This window comes from Rhinopithecus bieti, unplaced genomic scaffold (assembly GCF_001698545.2).
Source record: "Rhinopithecus bieti isolate Rb0 unplaced genomic scaffold, ASM169854v2 scaffold_32081, whole genome shotgun sequence".
NCBI lineage: Eukaryota > Metazoa > Chordata > Mammalia > Primates > Cercopithecidae > Rhinopithecus > Rhinopithecus bieti.
The window spans coordinates 5106747-5123659 of record NW_016814436.1 but is presented as its reverse complement, the minus strand read 5'-3'; the positions used below and the strand labels follow the sequence as shown (position 1 = coordinate 5123659).

The window sequence follows — 16913 nt, the reverse complement described above, 5'->3', positions numbered from 1 at the left end:
GGCGGTTGAGTGTTGGGGTGGTGTGGCTGGCGGTTGAGTGTTGGGGTGGTGTGGCTGGCGGTTGAGTGTTGGGGTGGTGTGGCTGGCGGTTGAGTGTTGGGGTGGTGTGGCTGGCAGGTGAGTGTCATGAGGGCGGCACAGCTGGCAGATGAGAGGGTAGGGGAACTCCAAGGAGCCCCCACCATTGCCAGCAGCCTTGGTGCCTCCATGGCCCGGCTGGCCTCCCTCCACTCAGGCTGCTGAGCCCTTGGCCAGCGGCTGCATAGCCCCTGTATGCCTGACGGGCGACTTTGACACCTCTCCTTGCCCGGGTCCCCCATGACCCTCAGACATAGGTGAAAGGAAGAATAGAGGAGCCATGGGGTGCCTGGTGGGGAAGGTGTGCTGTGAGAGCAGGTGGCAGCCCGGGGCCACAGGAGGCCCTTGGCTGGTGACAAGCCCAGTGGTTTAGGCGCAGGTGCACCAGCGCAGCTCCCCCCAGGCAGGGTTACCCAAACTGAGTTGTGCAGGTTCTGTGGTACTGATGAAACAGGTCTAGCTGGCAGCACTTGAACCACCTAAAACTGTAAAATGTCTTGGACGCATGCTCCTCGCTTTGCCCTTACATGGCCATAGACAAAACCATGCATGTTTCTTTAGTGGTTAAGCCCTTTGGGGAGCTCAGGCTGTGGTGTGGGTGGGAGTTGGTGCCTCTGGCAGCAGCAGTGGGGAAAGTGGCTGTGTGGACAGGAGGACTGAGGGTGGAGCTGGGGTGAGCATCTGGGGGGCAATATGGCGGTGCTGATGTGGCCTTCCCCAAGGCCCAGTGGGGGAGAGCAGGCCGCACGGGGAGCTGACCGCCGTAGGAGGTGTGGGGGTACCTTCTCTCCAAGTCCTGTCCTGCCACCAGGCAGCATCCATGGGGCCATCAGCACAGGTCACCAGCCCCCAGGGTGGGAAACCTTCCACCCCCAGCCATGGTGCCCCCACACACTGAGTGCCTCGCCCCAGCCCTTTCACACCACCCATGCCCTACAGAACCACTGTTGTCAGATGTTTGGGGACTGTCTTAGTCAGTTTGGGCTGTTACTTTAAAAGTGCCACAGACAGGCCGGGCGTGGTGGCTCATGCGTGTAATCCCAGCACTTTGGGAGGCCAAGGTGGGTGGATCACCTGAGGTCAGGAGTTCAAGACCAGCCTGGCTAATATGGTGAAACCCTGCCTCTACTAAAAATACAAAAAATTAGCCGGGCATGGTGGTGGGTGCCTGTAATCCCAGGTAATCAGGAGCCTGGGGCAGGAGAATCACTTGAACCTGGGAGGTGGAGGTTGCAGTGAGCTGAGATCACACCACTGCACTCTAGCCTGAATGTCAGAGGGAGACTCCATCTCAGAAAAAAAAAAGTGCCACGGACTGGGCGACTTGCACGGTGGGCATGCATTGTCTCACAGTTCTGGAGGCTGGAATGTCCAGGATCAAGGCCTGGCTGGGTTCAGTTGCTGCTGAGGCCTCTCTTCCTGGCTTGTGGACAGCCATTTTCTTGTTGTGTCCTCACATGACCTTTCCTTTGAGTGCCAGTTCTTTCACGTCTCTTCTTTCTTTCTAAATTTTTTTATATTTTTAGAGGCAAGGTCTCACTCGGTCACCCAGGTTGGAATGCAGTGGCGTGATCACAGTTCACTGTAAACTCAAACTCCTGGGCTCAAGGAATCTTCCTGCCTCATCCTTCCATAGTGCTGGGATTACAGGGGTGAGCCACCACATTCACCTCTTCTTATAAGGGCACTAATCCCATTCACAAGGGCCCCACCCTCATGACTTAATCACCTCCATGAGGCCTTGTTCCTAATACCATCACCTTGGGCATTTGGGCTTCAACATATACATTCAGCCTGGACACAGACATTCAGTCCACAGCAGGGTCTTTACCTCAAAGTGTACCTGGACTTCCTCTCTTCCAACCTGGGTTTTCCCCACTCATACCTGTTCTGCCCCATCTTGGGTGTGGCTTCCTGCACTGGAGGTCTGTGCCCTCCCATCCTTACCTCTCTCCAAACTGAGGCCAGGCCTCCTGCCCCTGGGCCTTGGCCCTTGCTATTCCCTCAGTGCCGCAGTCCAGCCTGCCTGTGTTCTGCCTTGGGACCAAGGGACCGCCAGGCCCCACATCCCTCTAGAAGGTTCTGCAACAGATCCTCCATATCTGTTTCCACAGGAGCCTTCTGATGGAGCGTGATGCCTTGAAGCCCAACTCGCCCCTGACCGAGCGGCTCATCCGCAAGGCGGCAACTGTCCACCTCATGCAGTGAGCCAGCCTGGCTGCCTCCACCCTGTGGAACCTCGGTGATGGCCTTGCTGCGTCCAGTCAGCTTGCTGCACCGGGTTAGGATCAGGAGACGGCTGGAGCCTGTTTGTTAGGGCTGTTGGAGGGTGATCTTCAGTTTTACAGGAAGGGGGTCAAAGGTTAATTTTAAATGTGATTCTAAATCTCCTTTCAGTCCTTGAGAAGGGCCAATGTGCATTTTTCAGCAGTCACAGCCAGTGCGAGTGCTGCTCTTTCCACCTGCCTTGCAAATTCTGTTTCCCAGGGGAATGTGTCTACTGCCTGGTGGTTCAAGGGTTGGAAGGCAGGGCGGGGGTGGGGGCTGATTCCACTAGGACAGGTCTTCCAGAGGCAGCCAGCCTCCCACCACCGCCTGTCCCCTTCCAGGCTGCCCTTTCCCTTATATTCTACACAGGCTCTGTTGTCTCGTGGTGGTATCCCATTTTTCAGGTGAGGGTACCAGGGGTAAGGGAGTGGCCTGCCTAGGATCACACTACGAGAGGCCCCCACCTGCTGCCTTTGGGTTCAGCCCCCTGCTGCTGCATCCACCGCCCTCCTTACAGATGAACATGCACATGAGGTCCTCCTGCTATCTCTGGGGCAAGTCTTGGAGCCTCCTGCAGGGCTCTGTTGGTGCTGATTTGGACCCGTTTCTCTTTTTAAACTGCACATCATAAGGCTTCATGTCGAGCATGATTTTAATCATAAATGCACTTTTGAGATGGAAGGATTGAGCTCAGAGCTGCTGTGTTGTGGCAAAACGCAAAGTGCTGTGATGTGTGGCTGTGACATGCCTGGAGCGGGCCCTGTTAGTGCTGCCTCTGTCTCCTGCTTCCCCACTGAGCACCTCCTGAATGTGCTGCTGACTCAGTTGTGCTGCTTTCAACCTTCCTGTGAGGGGAGGTCCCAGTGCACAGATGTTTTTCAAGTTCCTCAGTTTGTACTGAAATGAGGTAGGGATTCATCAGGGCAGGAAGCAGGCCTCCCGGAAGAGGAGGCCTCCAAATCTATGGAGTCCCCACAGTGTGCTCAAGCCCAGGCAGATTTCTGTGATTAAAATCAATTATTAATCGGTTCCTTCAAGTCTTTGAGCATCTATGGTGCAGGCCTGGGGCTGGGTCCTGGGGAGATGGCTTCTCCCTGAACTTAAGGTAGGTGGGGCAGGCCAGGCGCAGTGGCTCATGCCTGTAATCCCAGCACTTTGGGAGGCCGAGGCGGGTGGATCCCCTGATGTCAGGAGTTCGAGACCAGCCTGGCCAACATGGTGAAACCCTGTCTCTACTAAAAATACAAAAATTAGCTGAGCATGGTGGCGCACATCTAATCCCAGCTGCTTGGGAGGCTGAGGCAGGAGAATCGCTTGAACCTGGGAGGCAGCGATTGCAGTGAGCCAAGATCATGCCATTGCACTGCAGTCTGGGCAACAGAGCGAGACTCCCATCTCAAGGGGGAAAAAAAAAAAAGTAGGTGGGGCATCTAGTCAAGAAAATGGGTAATTATAGTAGGATTTCCAGAGAGTCGCCTTCTCTACCCAGGAACTAGGGACACGTCCTAAGGGGAGCCTCCCTCCCCTCTCCTGGTTCCAAGCAAGACATGACTTAGCTGTGCAATTGGGAACCCTGGTCCGTCCTCCAGGAAGCCTTCTACCCCCCAACCCCCACTGCAGGCTGGTGAGGGTGCTGCCTCTGTGCCCCTCAGCCCTTGGCACGTGTCCTTGCTATTGCACCCCTGCCGTGACCTCTCAAGGTCAGGGACAGCATCTGTCCCCAGCATCACCTGGCACATGGCCTGCACTGAGTAGCTGTCAGTGAAAGTTGGTGAAGGAATGCATAAATAAATGAAGTCGAACTCTGTATTAGGCCTTCTTGCATTGCTATGGAGAAATACCTGAGGCTAGGTAATTTATAAAGAGGTTTAATTGGCTCACAGTTCCATGGGCTTTTCAGGAAGCATGGTGCTGGCATCTGCTTCTGGTGCAACCTCAGGAAACTTAAGATCATGACATAGGGTGACAGGGAGCCAGTGTATCCCATAGTGAGAGCAGGAGTAAGAGAGAGAAGGGGAGGTCTTGGACTCTTAAATAACCAGATCTTGTGTGAACTAAGCAAGAACTCATCACCAAGGGGATGGTGCTAAACCATTCGTAAGGGATCTGCCCTCACGACCCAATTACTTCCCACCAGGCCCCACTTCCAACATTGGGATCACATTTCAACATGAGATTTGGAGGGGACACACATCCAAACTACAGCAAATCCTATCGGGGGCAGAAATGAATCTGCCATAGATAGGCCACACCTACTGTGTGCTGATATGATACAAGGAGAGGAGGAGTATCAGGAATGAATATTGGGGATCCCTCTGCCATTCTCCCAGCAGACATCCCCAGGATGAGCTGAGGGGAATGCAATGAGCAGGCCAAACTCTTTCCAAGCTGTTTGACCACACCCACCTACCCCAGCACTCTCTGTCCCTGCCTGGTGCCCTGTGCCGGGCTGGGTGAGGCTGGGGAGACTGGTGAGTGAGGACTGCCCTGCCCTTTATGAGCCCACAGTCTTCTAGTGAAGGAACACAGCAACATGGAGTGATTGGTGTGGATGATGCAAAACCAGGGACATGGGACCCAGAAGTGGCGCCAGCCAGCCTAGAAGGCCTCTACCTTGGGTCCCCCCCGCGGGGGGGCTGCTTGCTAGACAGCTCTCCCCGCAGCCTGCCCCAAGTAAACAGCTTATCTTCGTCCCTGAGAATGGTGCTCTCGATTTCCATCCTTTCCAGAGCGGGTCCTCCCAGGCTCCTCTTCCTGCATCCTCCTCCAGCCATCAGTCCTGGATAATCAGAGCTCCCGCTTAGTGACACTTTGCCGTGGGTGGAGCCCCTAATTTGATCCTCAAGCCCCCGAGGTGGGTATTATACCTCGTTCGCAGGCAAAGTCTCAAGCGAGGTCAGCCTTAAGTTGCTGCCCACTGACCCGTCTACCAGTTCTGTCCTTGTGTCTCCATGGCTCAGGTCAGGGTTATCCCATCTGCTTCCCACCCTCTCCAACACATGGATTCCCCAAGGCAGGCTCCATCACCGGGCCCCAGCCCCTGACACTCTCTCCTCCAGCGCAGCTCCCCAACCGGCCTGTAAAACCCAGGACAGGCTCCCGTCACGTCCTCGGCCGTCCTCAGGCCTTGGCAGTTGGGGAAGCCCGCCAAGGGCGACGGTTCCCCTCCGGCCCCACAGGCTGTGCAGCTCCGGCCATGAGTCTCCGTCTGGTCTCTGGGTCAGCCGGCGCCCCCGTGCGCGCCTCGGGCAGGGACCCCCGCCTTTTCACTACTGTAACAGCTGGCGCGCGCTGCTTCACAGCAGGTGGGTGAGCCTACTTTTAGTCTTCCCATCGAAACCCTTAGGTGGCAGTTTTAACTTTCTCCCTACACACAAGGAACTGCTATACATGGTTCCGACTGGACGCGGATAGCCAGGTAACACGTAGCGGCCAGGCCGGCCAGAATTCCGGGTGGGTGCGCCCTGGTGCCGTGCGGAGCCAATCGCTGTGCTGAAGTAGTGCGCATGCGCCTGGACGCTTCTTACCAGCGTCCAGACTACAATACCCGGGATGCACCGGGCCCGAGAGGCCCTTTTCAAACCGACCAATCGGCAGCCCGCGTCGCCCGGCGGCGCGTTTAAATCCGTGCCGGAGGCGCGTCCTGCATCGTTGGCCGCTTTGGGTAAGGTGGGGTCAGAGTCGGGGGCGAGGCTTTCGCGGTGGGCCAGGTGCGGCGCGGTACCCGCTGTTCTCTGGACGGGAAGGGGCCGCGCGCCGCCAGGAGCCGGGCCTGGGCTCGAGCAGGGGTCACCGGGGCCCCTCGCGCTGTGGTCGGGGATGCCAGGAGGTTCAGGGCTGCCCCCCAGGCAACCAGAGCCCTCAACACTCTGGCCCAGGAGCCGAGAATTCCGTTATCTCGTCCGATAGCGTTCGGGCTGACTCCCGGCCTGGCGGCACTCGACCCCTGGGGTCCCCTGGGATGCGATCATTTCAGAGCGGCCCCCGCGCCGCCTCTCCCAGACCTGGCCGCGGCCTTCAGCTCTCTCTGCCCCTGTGAGCCGAGGGCTGAAGGAACCAGGAGCCCTGGGCCCTGACACGCACTCACCTTCTGGCCCCGTTCCACCCTGCAGTGACTTCTGACAACTCTCTCCATGGAAGGAGGCGGCGGCCGCGATGAGCCTTCAGCCTGCCGGGCAGGGGACGCGAACATGGATAACCCTAAGAAGGAAGGCAAGTCCTAGCTGCTGCAGCGCTGTCGCTGTTCAGGACGTTCAGTAGCGATGGAGGTTGATTTAATGTTTCCTTGAGACATTCTTTCTTTCTCAAGTGCTCGTCTGTACTCTGCACCTGTGAGACACATGACATTTGCTTCTATTTTCTGGTTTTCTTTCACCTCCTCCCCATTTTAAGTTTCATCACCGCCAGGATTCTCATCAGTTGTATTTAGCGCAGTGCCCCCATCCCCTGAACAGTACGTGACGCTTTGTGGGCGCTCAAATGTTTATTGTATTGAATTGGATGTTTCCTTGTTTGTTTGTCGCTGGTTTCTGTTTGCTGAGACTTGTTTAGGATCTTTAAGACCATGTTAATGAGTGAGCCTGGCCCAAAACTCCTTTCTTCTTGTGTGTTTGTCTGGATTTATTTATTTATTTATTTATTTATTTATTTATTTATTATTTTTTGAGACGGAGTCGCTCTGTCCGCCCCAGGCTGGAGTGCAGTGGCCGGATCTCAGCTCACGGCGAGCTCCGGCCTCCGGGTTTTACGCCATTCTCCTGCCTCAGCCTCCGGAGTAGCTGGGACTACAGGCGCCCGGCCCCATTTTTTTTCTCGCCCGGCTGTTTTTGTATTTTTTTTTTCAGTAGAGACGGGGTTTCACCGTGTTAGCCAGGATGGTCTTTGTCTCCTGACCTCGTGATCCGCCCGTCTCGGCCTCCCAAAGCTGGGATTACAGGCTTGAGCCACCGCGCCCGGGCGGATTTATTTATTTATTGATGGAGTCTCACTCTGTCACCCAGGCTGGAGTGCAAAGGCGTGATCTATACTCACTGCAACCTCTGCCTCCTGAGTTGAAGGGATTCTCCTGCCTCGGCCTCCCTAGTAACTGGGATTACAGGCACCCACTGCCACACCTGGCTAGTTTTTGTAATTTTAGCAGAGACGGGGTTTTGCCATGTTGCCCAGGCTGGTCTTGAACTCCTGAGCTCAGGCAATCTGCCTGCCTCAGCCTCCCAAAGTGCTAGGATTATAGGTATGAGCCACCTCACCCAGCCTCACAAAGCATTTTGACATCGCTGTATCCTTCGGTTCTCACACTACCCAAGGATCCTTTCTTTTTGAGACCGAGTCTCACTCTGCCTACGAGACTGGAGTGCAATGGCATGATCTTGGCTCACTGCAACCTCTGCCTCTCAGGTTCAAGTGATTCTCCTGCCTCAGCCTCCGGAGTAGCTGGGATTACAGGCACCTGCCACCATGCCTGGCTGATTTTTGTTTTTTTAGTAGAGATGGGGTTTTACCATGTTGGCCAGGCTGGTCTCAAACTCCTGACCTCAGGTGATCCACCCTCCTGGGCCTCGCAAAGTACTGGGATTACAGGTGTGAACTACCGCTCCCGGCCCCAAACATCCTCAACGCCTCCATTTTGCAGGAACTCTGCTGGAGACTTTACAAATCAGTGTTGCATTTTCTTCATATCTAGAAAGGCGCTTGCCTCTGCACCCCTCTACTCCTTCCTGTCATGCCCTTCCTTTCAAATATGTCCCTTCCACGTGCATGCTGCACCCCCTGCTCCTTCTTGAGGCCTTCCCCACTTCCGTTGACCTGGCTTCATTTCCTTACTTTTCCCCTGTCCACTGGATCATTCTCATCCACATACAGATATGTTCCCTTGTCTCACTTGTTGCCAGGTCTCCTCCATTGCCTCTCCATTGCCGTGTTTCTCCTTCCAAGCCACACTTGGAGAGCTTTCTCACTTTTGTTCTGCCATTTTTTTCCACCTCTCAATCCCTCCTCCCGTTCCGGCTTCCATCCTTACCACTCCATTCAAGCTGCTTTCATCAGTCGCTGGCAACTTTCACATTGCCAAATCTCTTGTCATTTTTCTATCTTCAGTCAGCTTTTCAGTAACATTCGTCCTTCTGGAAACTTGCCTGGCTTGGAGTCCAAGGCGCTCTTGGTTTTCCTCCTGCCTCTATGGCTGGTGTATCTTGTCTCTGCGTGGGCTCCTCCTCTTCTGCCATCTTCTGAGGCTGATTTCCCCAAGACCTGCTCTGGGACAGCTTTGTGCTTTCGTCCTCAGGGCGGTCAGCATTCCCATGGCTGCACAGCGCATCTGCTGTCTGCGGCGCCCAAGTTTTGTGTTGAGCGCAGCCTCTCCTCTGAGCTCTGGGCTTGTATATTCACCTGCCTATTTGGCGTCTTCACACGCACGTCTCATCTCAGACTCGGCATACCCCGTCTGCATCCGCATGCCCTGTTCTTAACCTGTTCTTTTTGTCTTTCCCATCACCTATTTTATTTCTCCATTTCACCCAGCTGTCCAAACTGAGAACCTCCTACATTCATGCCATCACCAGCTACCATCATCTCCACCTTCAGAATATATCCTGGATCCGTCTACAGACTCTCCATCTACCTCCAGATGCTGCTCTCTGGGTCTCAGCCATGCTGTCTCACCCACTCCTACTTGTATATGATTCCCATTGGCTAGTATGTTCATTTGTAATGCTTCCTTTCGGATACACTTTCTACACAGAAACGTTACCATTTAAAAACACAAGTTAGATTATAAAGCTCTTCTCTTTTCTTTTTTTCTTCTTTTTTTTTTTTGAGACAGTTTCACTGTCGGCCAGGCGGAAGTGCAATGGCGCCATCTTGGCTTACTACAACCTCCACCTCTTGGATTCAAGCGATTCTCCTGCCTCAGCCTCCCAAGTACCTGGGACTACAGGCGCCCGCCACCACGCCTGGCTAATTTTTTGTATTTTTTAGTAGAGACGGGGTTTCACCATGTTGGCCAGGATGGTCTCCGTCTCCTGACCTCCTTATCTGTCTGCTTCAGCCTCCCAAAGTGCTGAGATTACAGGTGTGAGCCACCGCACCCGGCCAGTTTTGTTTTGTTTTTTGAGACAGGGTCTCGCTCTGTCACCCAGGCTGGTGTGCAATGGCACGATCTTGGCTCACTGCAACCTCTGCCTCCCAGGTTCAAGCGATTCTCCTGCCTCAGCCTCCCCAGTAGCTGGGATTACAGGTGCCCACCACCACGCCTGGCTAATTTTTTTTCTTTATTTTTAGTAGAGATGGGATTTTGCCACGTTGGCCAGGCTGGTCTCGAACTCCTGACCACAAGTGATCCACCCGCCTTAGCCTCCCAAAGTGCTGGGATTATAGGCGTGAGCCACCTTGACCAGCCTGCAGTGTTTATTAAGATAAAAATATTTGTGAGAGAGCTTTATAAGCTTTACAGTATTGAGTACATACTGCATTTCAGTGCATTTTGATAAATATTTGCTAAGTGTCCAGGCCCTTAGCTGGACATTTAGGAATTTGGGTTAGTGTTCAACATTGTTATCTTGGAGGAGCTTATAGTCTAGTTGGGGCCGGAGAAGGGTCAAGAGGCACTCACAGAGGCTAGTGCAGTGGTAGAAGGGAGGTCCAGGCACTGCGGGAGCCTTGCGGGGAGCTGGAGCAGGGAGCAGGTGCCCCTGCAGAGGGACCCACTAACCTGGAGCCTGTGATCTGTTTTAGAAGGACCTGGACAGACAGGGCCACGCCAGCTGTGATAATAGAATTATGGATGGGGTAGGGTACAGAGTACATTTTATCTGAGGGTTCAGGAAGGACCCCAAGAAGCAGTGGTGGTCAATGCATTCTTATCGAGTCCCTACTCTGTGCATTTGAGTGATATTAAATTCATTGTTGAACTATGAATAGATGTTTTGTATCTCGTAAGAGGGGAATTTAATTCTAGGGGAGCTGAGGCGGGTGGTCTTTTGAAAATGTTCTATACCTGGAAATGACTTACCTCTTCTTGAAAAGCTAGTTGAATGAGTCAGTGAATGCATTTTAGATTATATCTTAAAAGTAAGGACCTAAGCTTTTGGGTGGCTTAGCGAACATAGAATGGCTGATGCAATTTCTTTTTCTTTTTTTTTTTTGAGACGGAGTCTCTCTCTCACCCAGGCTGGAATGCAGTGGTGCCATCTCGGCTCACTGCAACTTCCGCCTCCTGGGTTCAAGTGATTTTCCTGCCTCAGCCTCCAAGTAGCTGGGACTATAGGTGTGTACTGTCATGCCCAGCTAATTTTTGTATTTTTAGTAGAGACAGGGTTTCACCATGTTGACCAGGCTGCTCTCAATCTCTTGAACTCGTGATCTGCCCGCCTCAACCTCCCAAAGTGCTGAGGTTACAGGCATAAGCCACCGCGCCCAGCCAGCTGATGCAATTAAAAAAAAAAAAAATTGTCCAGGCATGGTGGCTCACACCTGTAACCCCAACACTTTCGGAGGCCATGCCAGGAGGATCACTTGAGGCCAGGAGTTCGAGACCAGCCTGGTCAACATAGCGAGACTTCGTCACTAGAAAAAATTAAAAAAAAATTTTTTTTTCTTTTTTGAGATGGAGTCTCGCTCTGTCGCCCAGGCTACAGTGCAGTAGTGCAATCTCGGCTCACTGCAAGCTCCACCTCCCAGGTTCACACCATTCTCTTGCCTCAGCCTCTGGAGTAGCTGGGAGTACAGGTGCCCGCCACCACACCCGACTAATTTTTTTGTATTTTTAGTAGAGACGGCGTTTCACTGTGTTAGCCAGGACGGTCTCGATCTCCTGACCTCGTGATCCACCCGCCTCAGCCTCCCAAAGTGCTGGGATTACAGGTGTGAGCCGCCGCGCCCGGCCTAAAATTTTTTTAAAAAGGAAAAAATCTAACTTAGAGCCTCCTATGAAAAACTAAGTTAACATAATGACAGCATACACTTTGGGGAGTGAAATTTCACAGTACCTTTATTAGTTCTAAGCTATAGAGCCTGGTAATATTTTTCTCTTTATCAGCTGTGGCACTAAAATAACAGTGGATTTTTTCCCCCTAGACATTCTTCTTTTGGCCGATGAAAAATTTGACTTCGATCTTTCATTGTCTTCTTCAAGGTAAACAAATGAGTTTTCTTCCCTTGCCTTGGGCATAACCACATTCAGCAAAGTCTTTCCTTTAAATGCCAATGTTATGAGTTATTAATAATTGTTTTTTTTTCAAAATAGTGCAAATGAAGATGATGAAGTCTTCTTCGGACCCGTTGGACATAAAGAAAGATGTATTGCTGCCAGCTTGGAATTAAATAATCCGGTTCCCGAACAGCCTTCGTTGCCCGCGTCTGAGAGTCCCTTTGCCTGGAGCCCTCTGGCCGGGGAGAAGTTCGTGGAAGTGTACAAAGAAGCTCACTTACTGGCTTTACAGATTGAGAGCAGCAGCCGGAACCAGGCGGCCCAGGCTGCCAAGCCTGAAGACCCTCAGAGCCAGGGCGTGGAAAGATTCATACAGGAGTCAAAATTAAAAATAAACCTCTTCGAGAGAGAAAAGGAAATGAAGAAAAGCCCCACGTCTCTTAAAAGGGAGACATACTACCTGTCAGACAGCCCCTTGCTGGGGCCCTCTGTGGGCAAGCCTTGGCTCTTGGCCTCCTCCCCGGCCCTGCCCAGCTCTGGTGCCCAGGCCAGCCTCACCCGGGTGCCGGGGCCTCCGCACTCTGCTCATGCTTTGCCCAGGGAGTCATGCATTGCTCCTGCTCCAAGTCAGGCAGTGACTCAGAGGAAGCCCGGGAGCAAATTGCTGCTGCCTCGAGTGGCCTCTGTTAGAGGAAGAAGCATCTCTGGGGCTGCGGAGAAGGTAAATGCCACAGCAGAGCACCCGTCTGGGGAGCCGCCACTCCTTCCCCCTCAGCCCTCTCACAGAAGCCACATGGGGAAAGCCGCGGAGGTGGCGAGGCTCTGAGGCCTCCGAAGCACAGGAATGGGGAGTCCAGGAAAAGCAGTCGCCAATAGGGAGCTGATACGGAGGTGGCTTGAGTAGGGCTGGGGTGATTTAATACTTCCTCCCAAATTCTGTCTGAAGTTGTTCCTTTTGTTTTGTTACAATGCTGGATATGCCACACAGTACGGATTTCATTTGCTTTAACAAGCAACCTCTTCCAAAAACTCCCCTCCTCTGTGATAGCTGCTAGTCAGCCTCCTTGACTGTGCCTCAGTTTATATTGCATTCCTCCTGGGCATTAAGTGAGGTGAGCTTTCCTGGGAGGTGGCAGTTGACGGGTGCCTTTGGGTGCAGTCTGCCAACTCTGGGACACTGAGGGTCCTGGAGGTCTGGGGGAAAGGTGGGTGTGAGCACAGGGCTTGCTGCCAGGGCTGCCCGATCTGGCTCTTGCTTGGGAGAGGGAGGCTGCTCCTCCTGTGGGAGAGGCTGCAGAGAGGAGGACAGGGCGGGTGGGAGCCCCGGGGCCCACCCTGTAGCCCGTTCCCAACTCTGCCCCCTCCCCTGGGCAGCACTTACAGAGGAAGACCCTGGGTGGGGCCACTAGGAGGTACAGGCAAATGCAGAATGCTCAGTAAGGGCCCAGAAATTCCTTTACCCCCACCAAGTCCATCTCCTGAGCCACGTGACTCCCTGTGGTGAGAGCCAAGAATGGAAGCCAGCCGAGGTGCAGCTGCCACGCACTGCCCTTGACAAGGACGTATGTCCGGCACTGCCACCCCGAATAGCTGGGGCCTGTCCCTTGGTCCTGCAAACTCCTTTTATTGGAGCCCATTTGGATGTAAATTCCTACCGTGATGTTTCTAGAATGAGAGTGGGATGGGTCTTGCTGTGTGGAGCACACGTGGACTCGGGACAGGGATTGTGCATGCAGCATGCGTGGACTCGGGGAGAGAGGTGGTGTGATTTGGGGTGCTCCAGACCCACTGAAGCATCTCCTTTGACCTCCTGGTCCTCCGTGGTGGGCTGGGGTCCAGAGAGCTTGTTCCCAGTGGACAGGGCTCTGTGCGCACAACTGAGATGCACTCACGTACACATGGGAGCCCCACCACTTCCTGCATGCTTCTCTGGGAGAAGTCACTCCTAGAGTGGCTCACAGCACATGCTCACTCCTGTGAGGAGTCATTAGCAATGGGTGGACCGCTTGATTGTAACACCTACTTAAAAGTGCGCTTCACAGACAACTGCTAGGATGCCTAAAGGAAGACGAAAAAGGAAATAACCAGTGTTATTTTGAGGATGAGGATGTGGAGGATGAGGAGAAGGTTGAGGATGTGGAGAAGTTGGAAGCTCACGCACTGCTGGTGGGACCGTGAAACGGTGCAGCTGTTGTGGAAACAGTTTGGCAGCTCCTCAAAAAACTAAATGTAGAGGTCCCATGGGACCCAGCAGCTCCACTCCTTAGTACACAGACCTGAGAGAATTGAAGCCATATCCACAGAAAAATCCACATGCAGATGTTCAAAGCAGCATTATTCATAACAGCCAAAAAAGTAGGACCAACCCAGGCATCCAGCGAATGATGAATGGGTAAAGAAAATGGGGTCTCTCCAGACAATGGTTTACTTTTGGCAACAAGAAGGAGCACTGCCAGGTGTGGTAGCTCACCCCTGTAATCACCACTTTGGGAAGCCAAGGTGGGCGAATCACCTGAGGTCAGGAGTTTGAGCCCAGCCTGGCCAACATGGTGAAAACCCGTCGTACAAAAAATACAAAAATTAGCCATGTATGGTGGTGCACACCTGCAATCTCAACTACTTGGGAGGCTGAGGCAGGAGAATCACTTGAAGCCAGGAGGTGGAGGTTGCAGTGAGCCAAGATGGCACCACTGCACTCTAGCCTGGGCAACAGAGCGAGACTCTGTCTCAAAAAAAAAAAAAAAAAAAGAAACACTGTGCTGATACATGCTTAACACAGACAACCCTTGAAAACATTTTGCCCAGTGAAAGAGGCCATAACAAAAGGTCCCATGTCATATGGTTCCATTTATATGAAATGACCATGACAGGCCAATGACAGAGGTGTGGTTGAGTGCTTCCCTAGATGGGGCTGGGGAGGATGAGGGAATGGGGAGTAACTGCTAATGGGTACGGGTTTTTTTTTTTTTCTTCTGAGAGTTCTGGTCTTGTTGCCCAGGCTGGAGTGCAATGGTGCGATCTTGGCTCACTGCATCCTCTGCCTCTCCGGTTCAAGCAGTTCTGTCTCAGCCTCCCGAGTAGCTGGGATTACAGGCGCATGCCACCATGCCTGGCTAATTTTTGTATTTTTAGTAGAGACAGGGTTTCATCCTATTAGTCAGGCAGGTCTCGAACTCCTGACCTCAGGTGATCTGCCTGCCTCAGCCTCCCAAAGTGCTGGGATTACAGGTGTGAGCCACCGTGCCCGCCCAGGAACAGATTCTTTTTAGGAACACTACCATATTTTAAGATTAGCTTGTGCTGGTTGTACAACATAACAGATCTAAAAACCACTGAAGTATACTGTTTAAAATAGTGAATTTTACGTTATGAGAAGTATCTCAGTTTTAGAAATGCTATAAAGGGAAAAGTTACTGCTGTGTCTTTACCACTCTGAGCTTCTATTGCTGTTACCTTATTACCCCTCCTGTTATAAGGGGCTATTTATGTAAGTATGAATTAGTTCCATGAATGCCCTTGTCCCTAAATATGTCAGGAACTTATTTTTTGACTCTTCTGGCCAAAGAAAATGGCTTTCAATACTAGACCAAGAAGATTTATTGCAATTGTGCAGCTTCTCTGGTAGAGATGACCATTTAATGGATGAGTCTTTTCTGTACAGCATTTTGAAATTTGTGTAACTAGACCAGCTTTCTCATTATCATTCTTAAATAAGGATCCTGACTGGGGAACGGCTTTAGAGGACCGCTCTCCTATTAATGACCTGTGTGGGTATCATTTGATGCTGTTTTTAATGAGGAAGCAAAATCCATCATCACTTTTGTCCACAGTGATTTGGTGGAGGATGTGAACTGCTTGCTCTATTCCCTTCAATCTAGCTGATGAATGGAGGAGCACGTGTAGTATTGGGGAAGATAGTGCCTGGGCTTGCTTTAAATGGAAGCCTGAGTATCTCTGTACATTGTTAAGGACTAGACAGTTCTCACAGTTCAAATTAAATTTTTTCAGCCCAAGAAAGAGATTCCAGCTAGTCCTTCCAGGACAAAAATCCCAGCCGAGAAGGAGTTCCACCAGGATGTTCTCCCTGAGAAACATGCCCCGGGTGCTGTCAGTGTGCTGGCCGCTGGAAGCCACTTGGGCCAGGGCAAGCGGGCGATCCCTGTTCCAAATAAGGTGAGTTGGCTGCTGGGGCCCAGACTTGTGGTTGCTGGGAATGAGGTGGCAGCTGTGTGTACAAGTGCTTTGGATTAAAATCAGTGGGATTAAAATCAGTGGGATTATACCTATAATCCCAGCATTTTGGGAGGCCAAGATGGGAGGATCACTTGAGCCCGAGAGTTCAAGACCATCCTGAGCAATATGATAAAACCCGTCTCTCCAAAAAATACAAAAATTAGCTGGGCATGGTGGTACGCACCTGTAGTTCCAGCTACTCGGGAGGCTGAGGTGGGATGATTGCTTGAGCCCAGGAGGTGGAGGCTGCAGTGAGTCATAATCATGCACTGCACTCCAGGTTGGGTGACAGAACGAGACCCTGTCTCAAAAAAAAAAAAAAAAAAATAGAGGTGGAAAAGTTGAAAATACACCCACAAGAGGCAGCCTGCAAAATACATGCAAAGAATACTGGCTTCGCAGTGTGCACTGATGGCTGGCCTCTGCCCTGGGAGCTGTGTGGGTGGGGAAAAGTCAGCATCTCAGAGCCCTAGTTCGTAGGTGGGGATATTCCGTTTCCCTCATGTAGGGTCCTTGAACAGATGACATGAGATGTTGATGTTTTGAAAACAGCGGCTGGGTGTGGTGGCTCACACATGTAATCTCAGCACTTTGGGAGGCTGAGGCGGGAGGATCACTTGAGCCCAGGAGTTTGAGACCAGCCTGGGCAATGTAGTGAGACCCCATCTCTACTAAAAAATAAAAATAGCCAGGCATGGTGGTGCATGCCTGTGGTCCCAGCTATTTGAGAGGCTGAGGTGGGAGGATTGCTTGAACCCAGGAGGTCAAGGCTGCAGTGAGCTGTGATCATGCCATCGCATTCCATTCCAGCCTGGGCAACAGAGTGAGACCCTGTCTGAAAGAAAAAAACTGCAGTTCCTCATAGGCGTGGATACCTATCAGCCACATCTTGGCCACTTATTTTCTGGCACTGGCGGTAAACCGGGCTGGGCGTAAGAGTACTGGCGGTTCTTGTTAAAAGTGCCCAAAGCTGGGCCCTACAGCTGCTGACTCATGGGGTCTGGGCTGGGGCCCCAAATCTGCATTTCCGCTATAGCTCCCTAATGTGATCCTCACGCAGGAGCTTGAAGACTATGCTTTGAGAAGTGCTGCTTGACTTTTTTCTTCTTTAAATTCAAGATGATAATATTAGATTATTTTAAAATATTAAAACCCCTATTTTTTTTTTTTTTTTTTTTTTTTTTTTTTT

The 16913-nt window shown here is 52.2% G+C and overlaps 2 protein-coding genes and 1 long non-coding RNA gene across 7 annotated transcripts in view; 2 read left to right on the top strand and 1 right to left on the bottom strand.

Moving 5' to 3' along the window:
* TTC38 (tetratricopeptide repeat domain 38) overlaps window positions 1–3379 on the top strand; it is a 29326-nt gene extending 25947 nt beyond the window's left edge. For both annotated transcript variants that reach the window (XM_017850793.1, XM_017850795.1), the window contains exon 14: window positions 2193–3379. In XM_017850793.1, coding sequence (XP_017706282.1) covers window positions 2193–2286 — 94 coding nt within the window. In that variant the 3' untranslated portion in view covers window positions 2287–3379. The remainder of the gene's footprint in view (window positions 1–2192) is intronic.
* Window positions 3380–4198: 819 nt separating this feature from the next.
* On the bottom strand, window positions 4199–5278 carry LOC108514518 (uncharacterized). The gene is made up of 2 exons (XR_001881229.1): window positions 5214–5278; window positions 4199–5125 (listed from the first exon to the last, which is right to left on the bottom strand). It is a non-coding gene; the product is annotated as an uncharacterized LOC108514518 (long non-coding RNA).
* GTSE1 (G2 and S-phase expressed 1) overlaps window positions 5119–16913 on the top strand; it is a 33341-nt gene continuing 21546 nt past the window's right edge. The window contains exons 1-5 of one of the 4 annotated variants that reach the window (XM_017850790.1): window positions 5119–5651; window positions 6459–6558; window positions 11419–11476; window positions 11588–12212; window positions 15500–15664. In XM_017850790.1, coding sequence (XP_017706279.1) covers window positions 6480–6558; window positions 11419–11476; window positions 11588–12212; window positions 15500–15664 — 927 coding nt within the window. In that variant the 5' untranslated portion in view covers window positions 5119–5651; window positions 6459–6479. The other 3 variants (XM_017850791.1, XM_017850786.1, XM_017850787.1) reach the window with 3 other exon arrangements.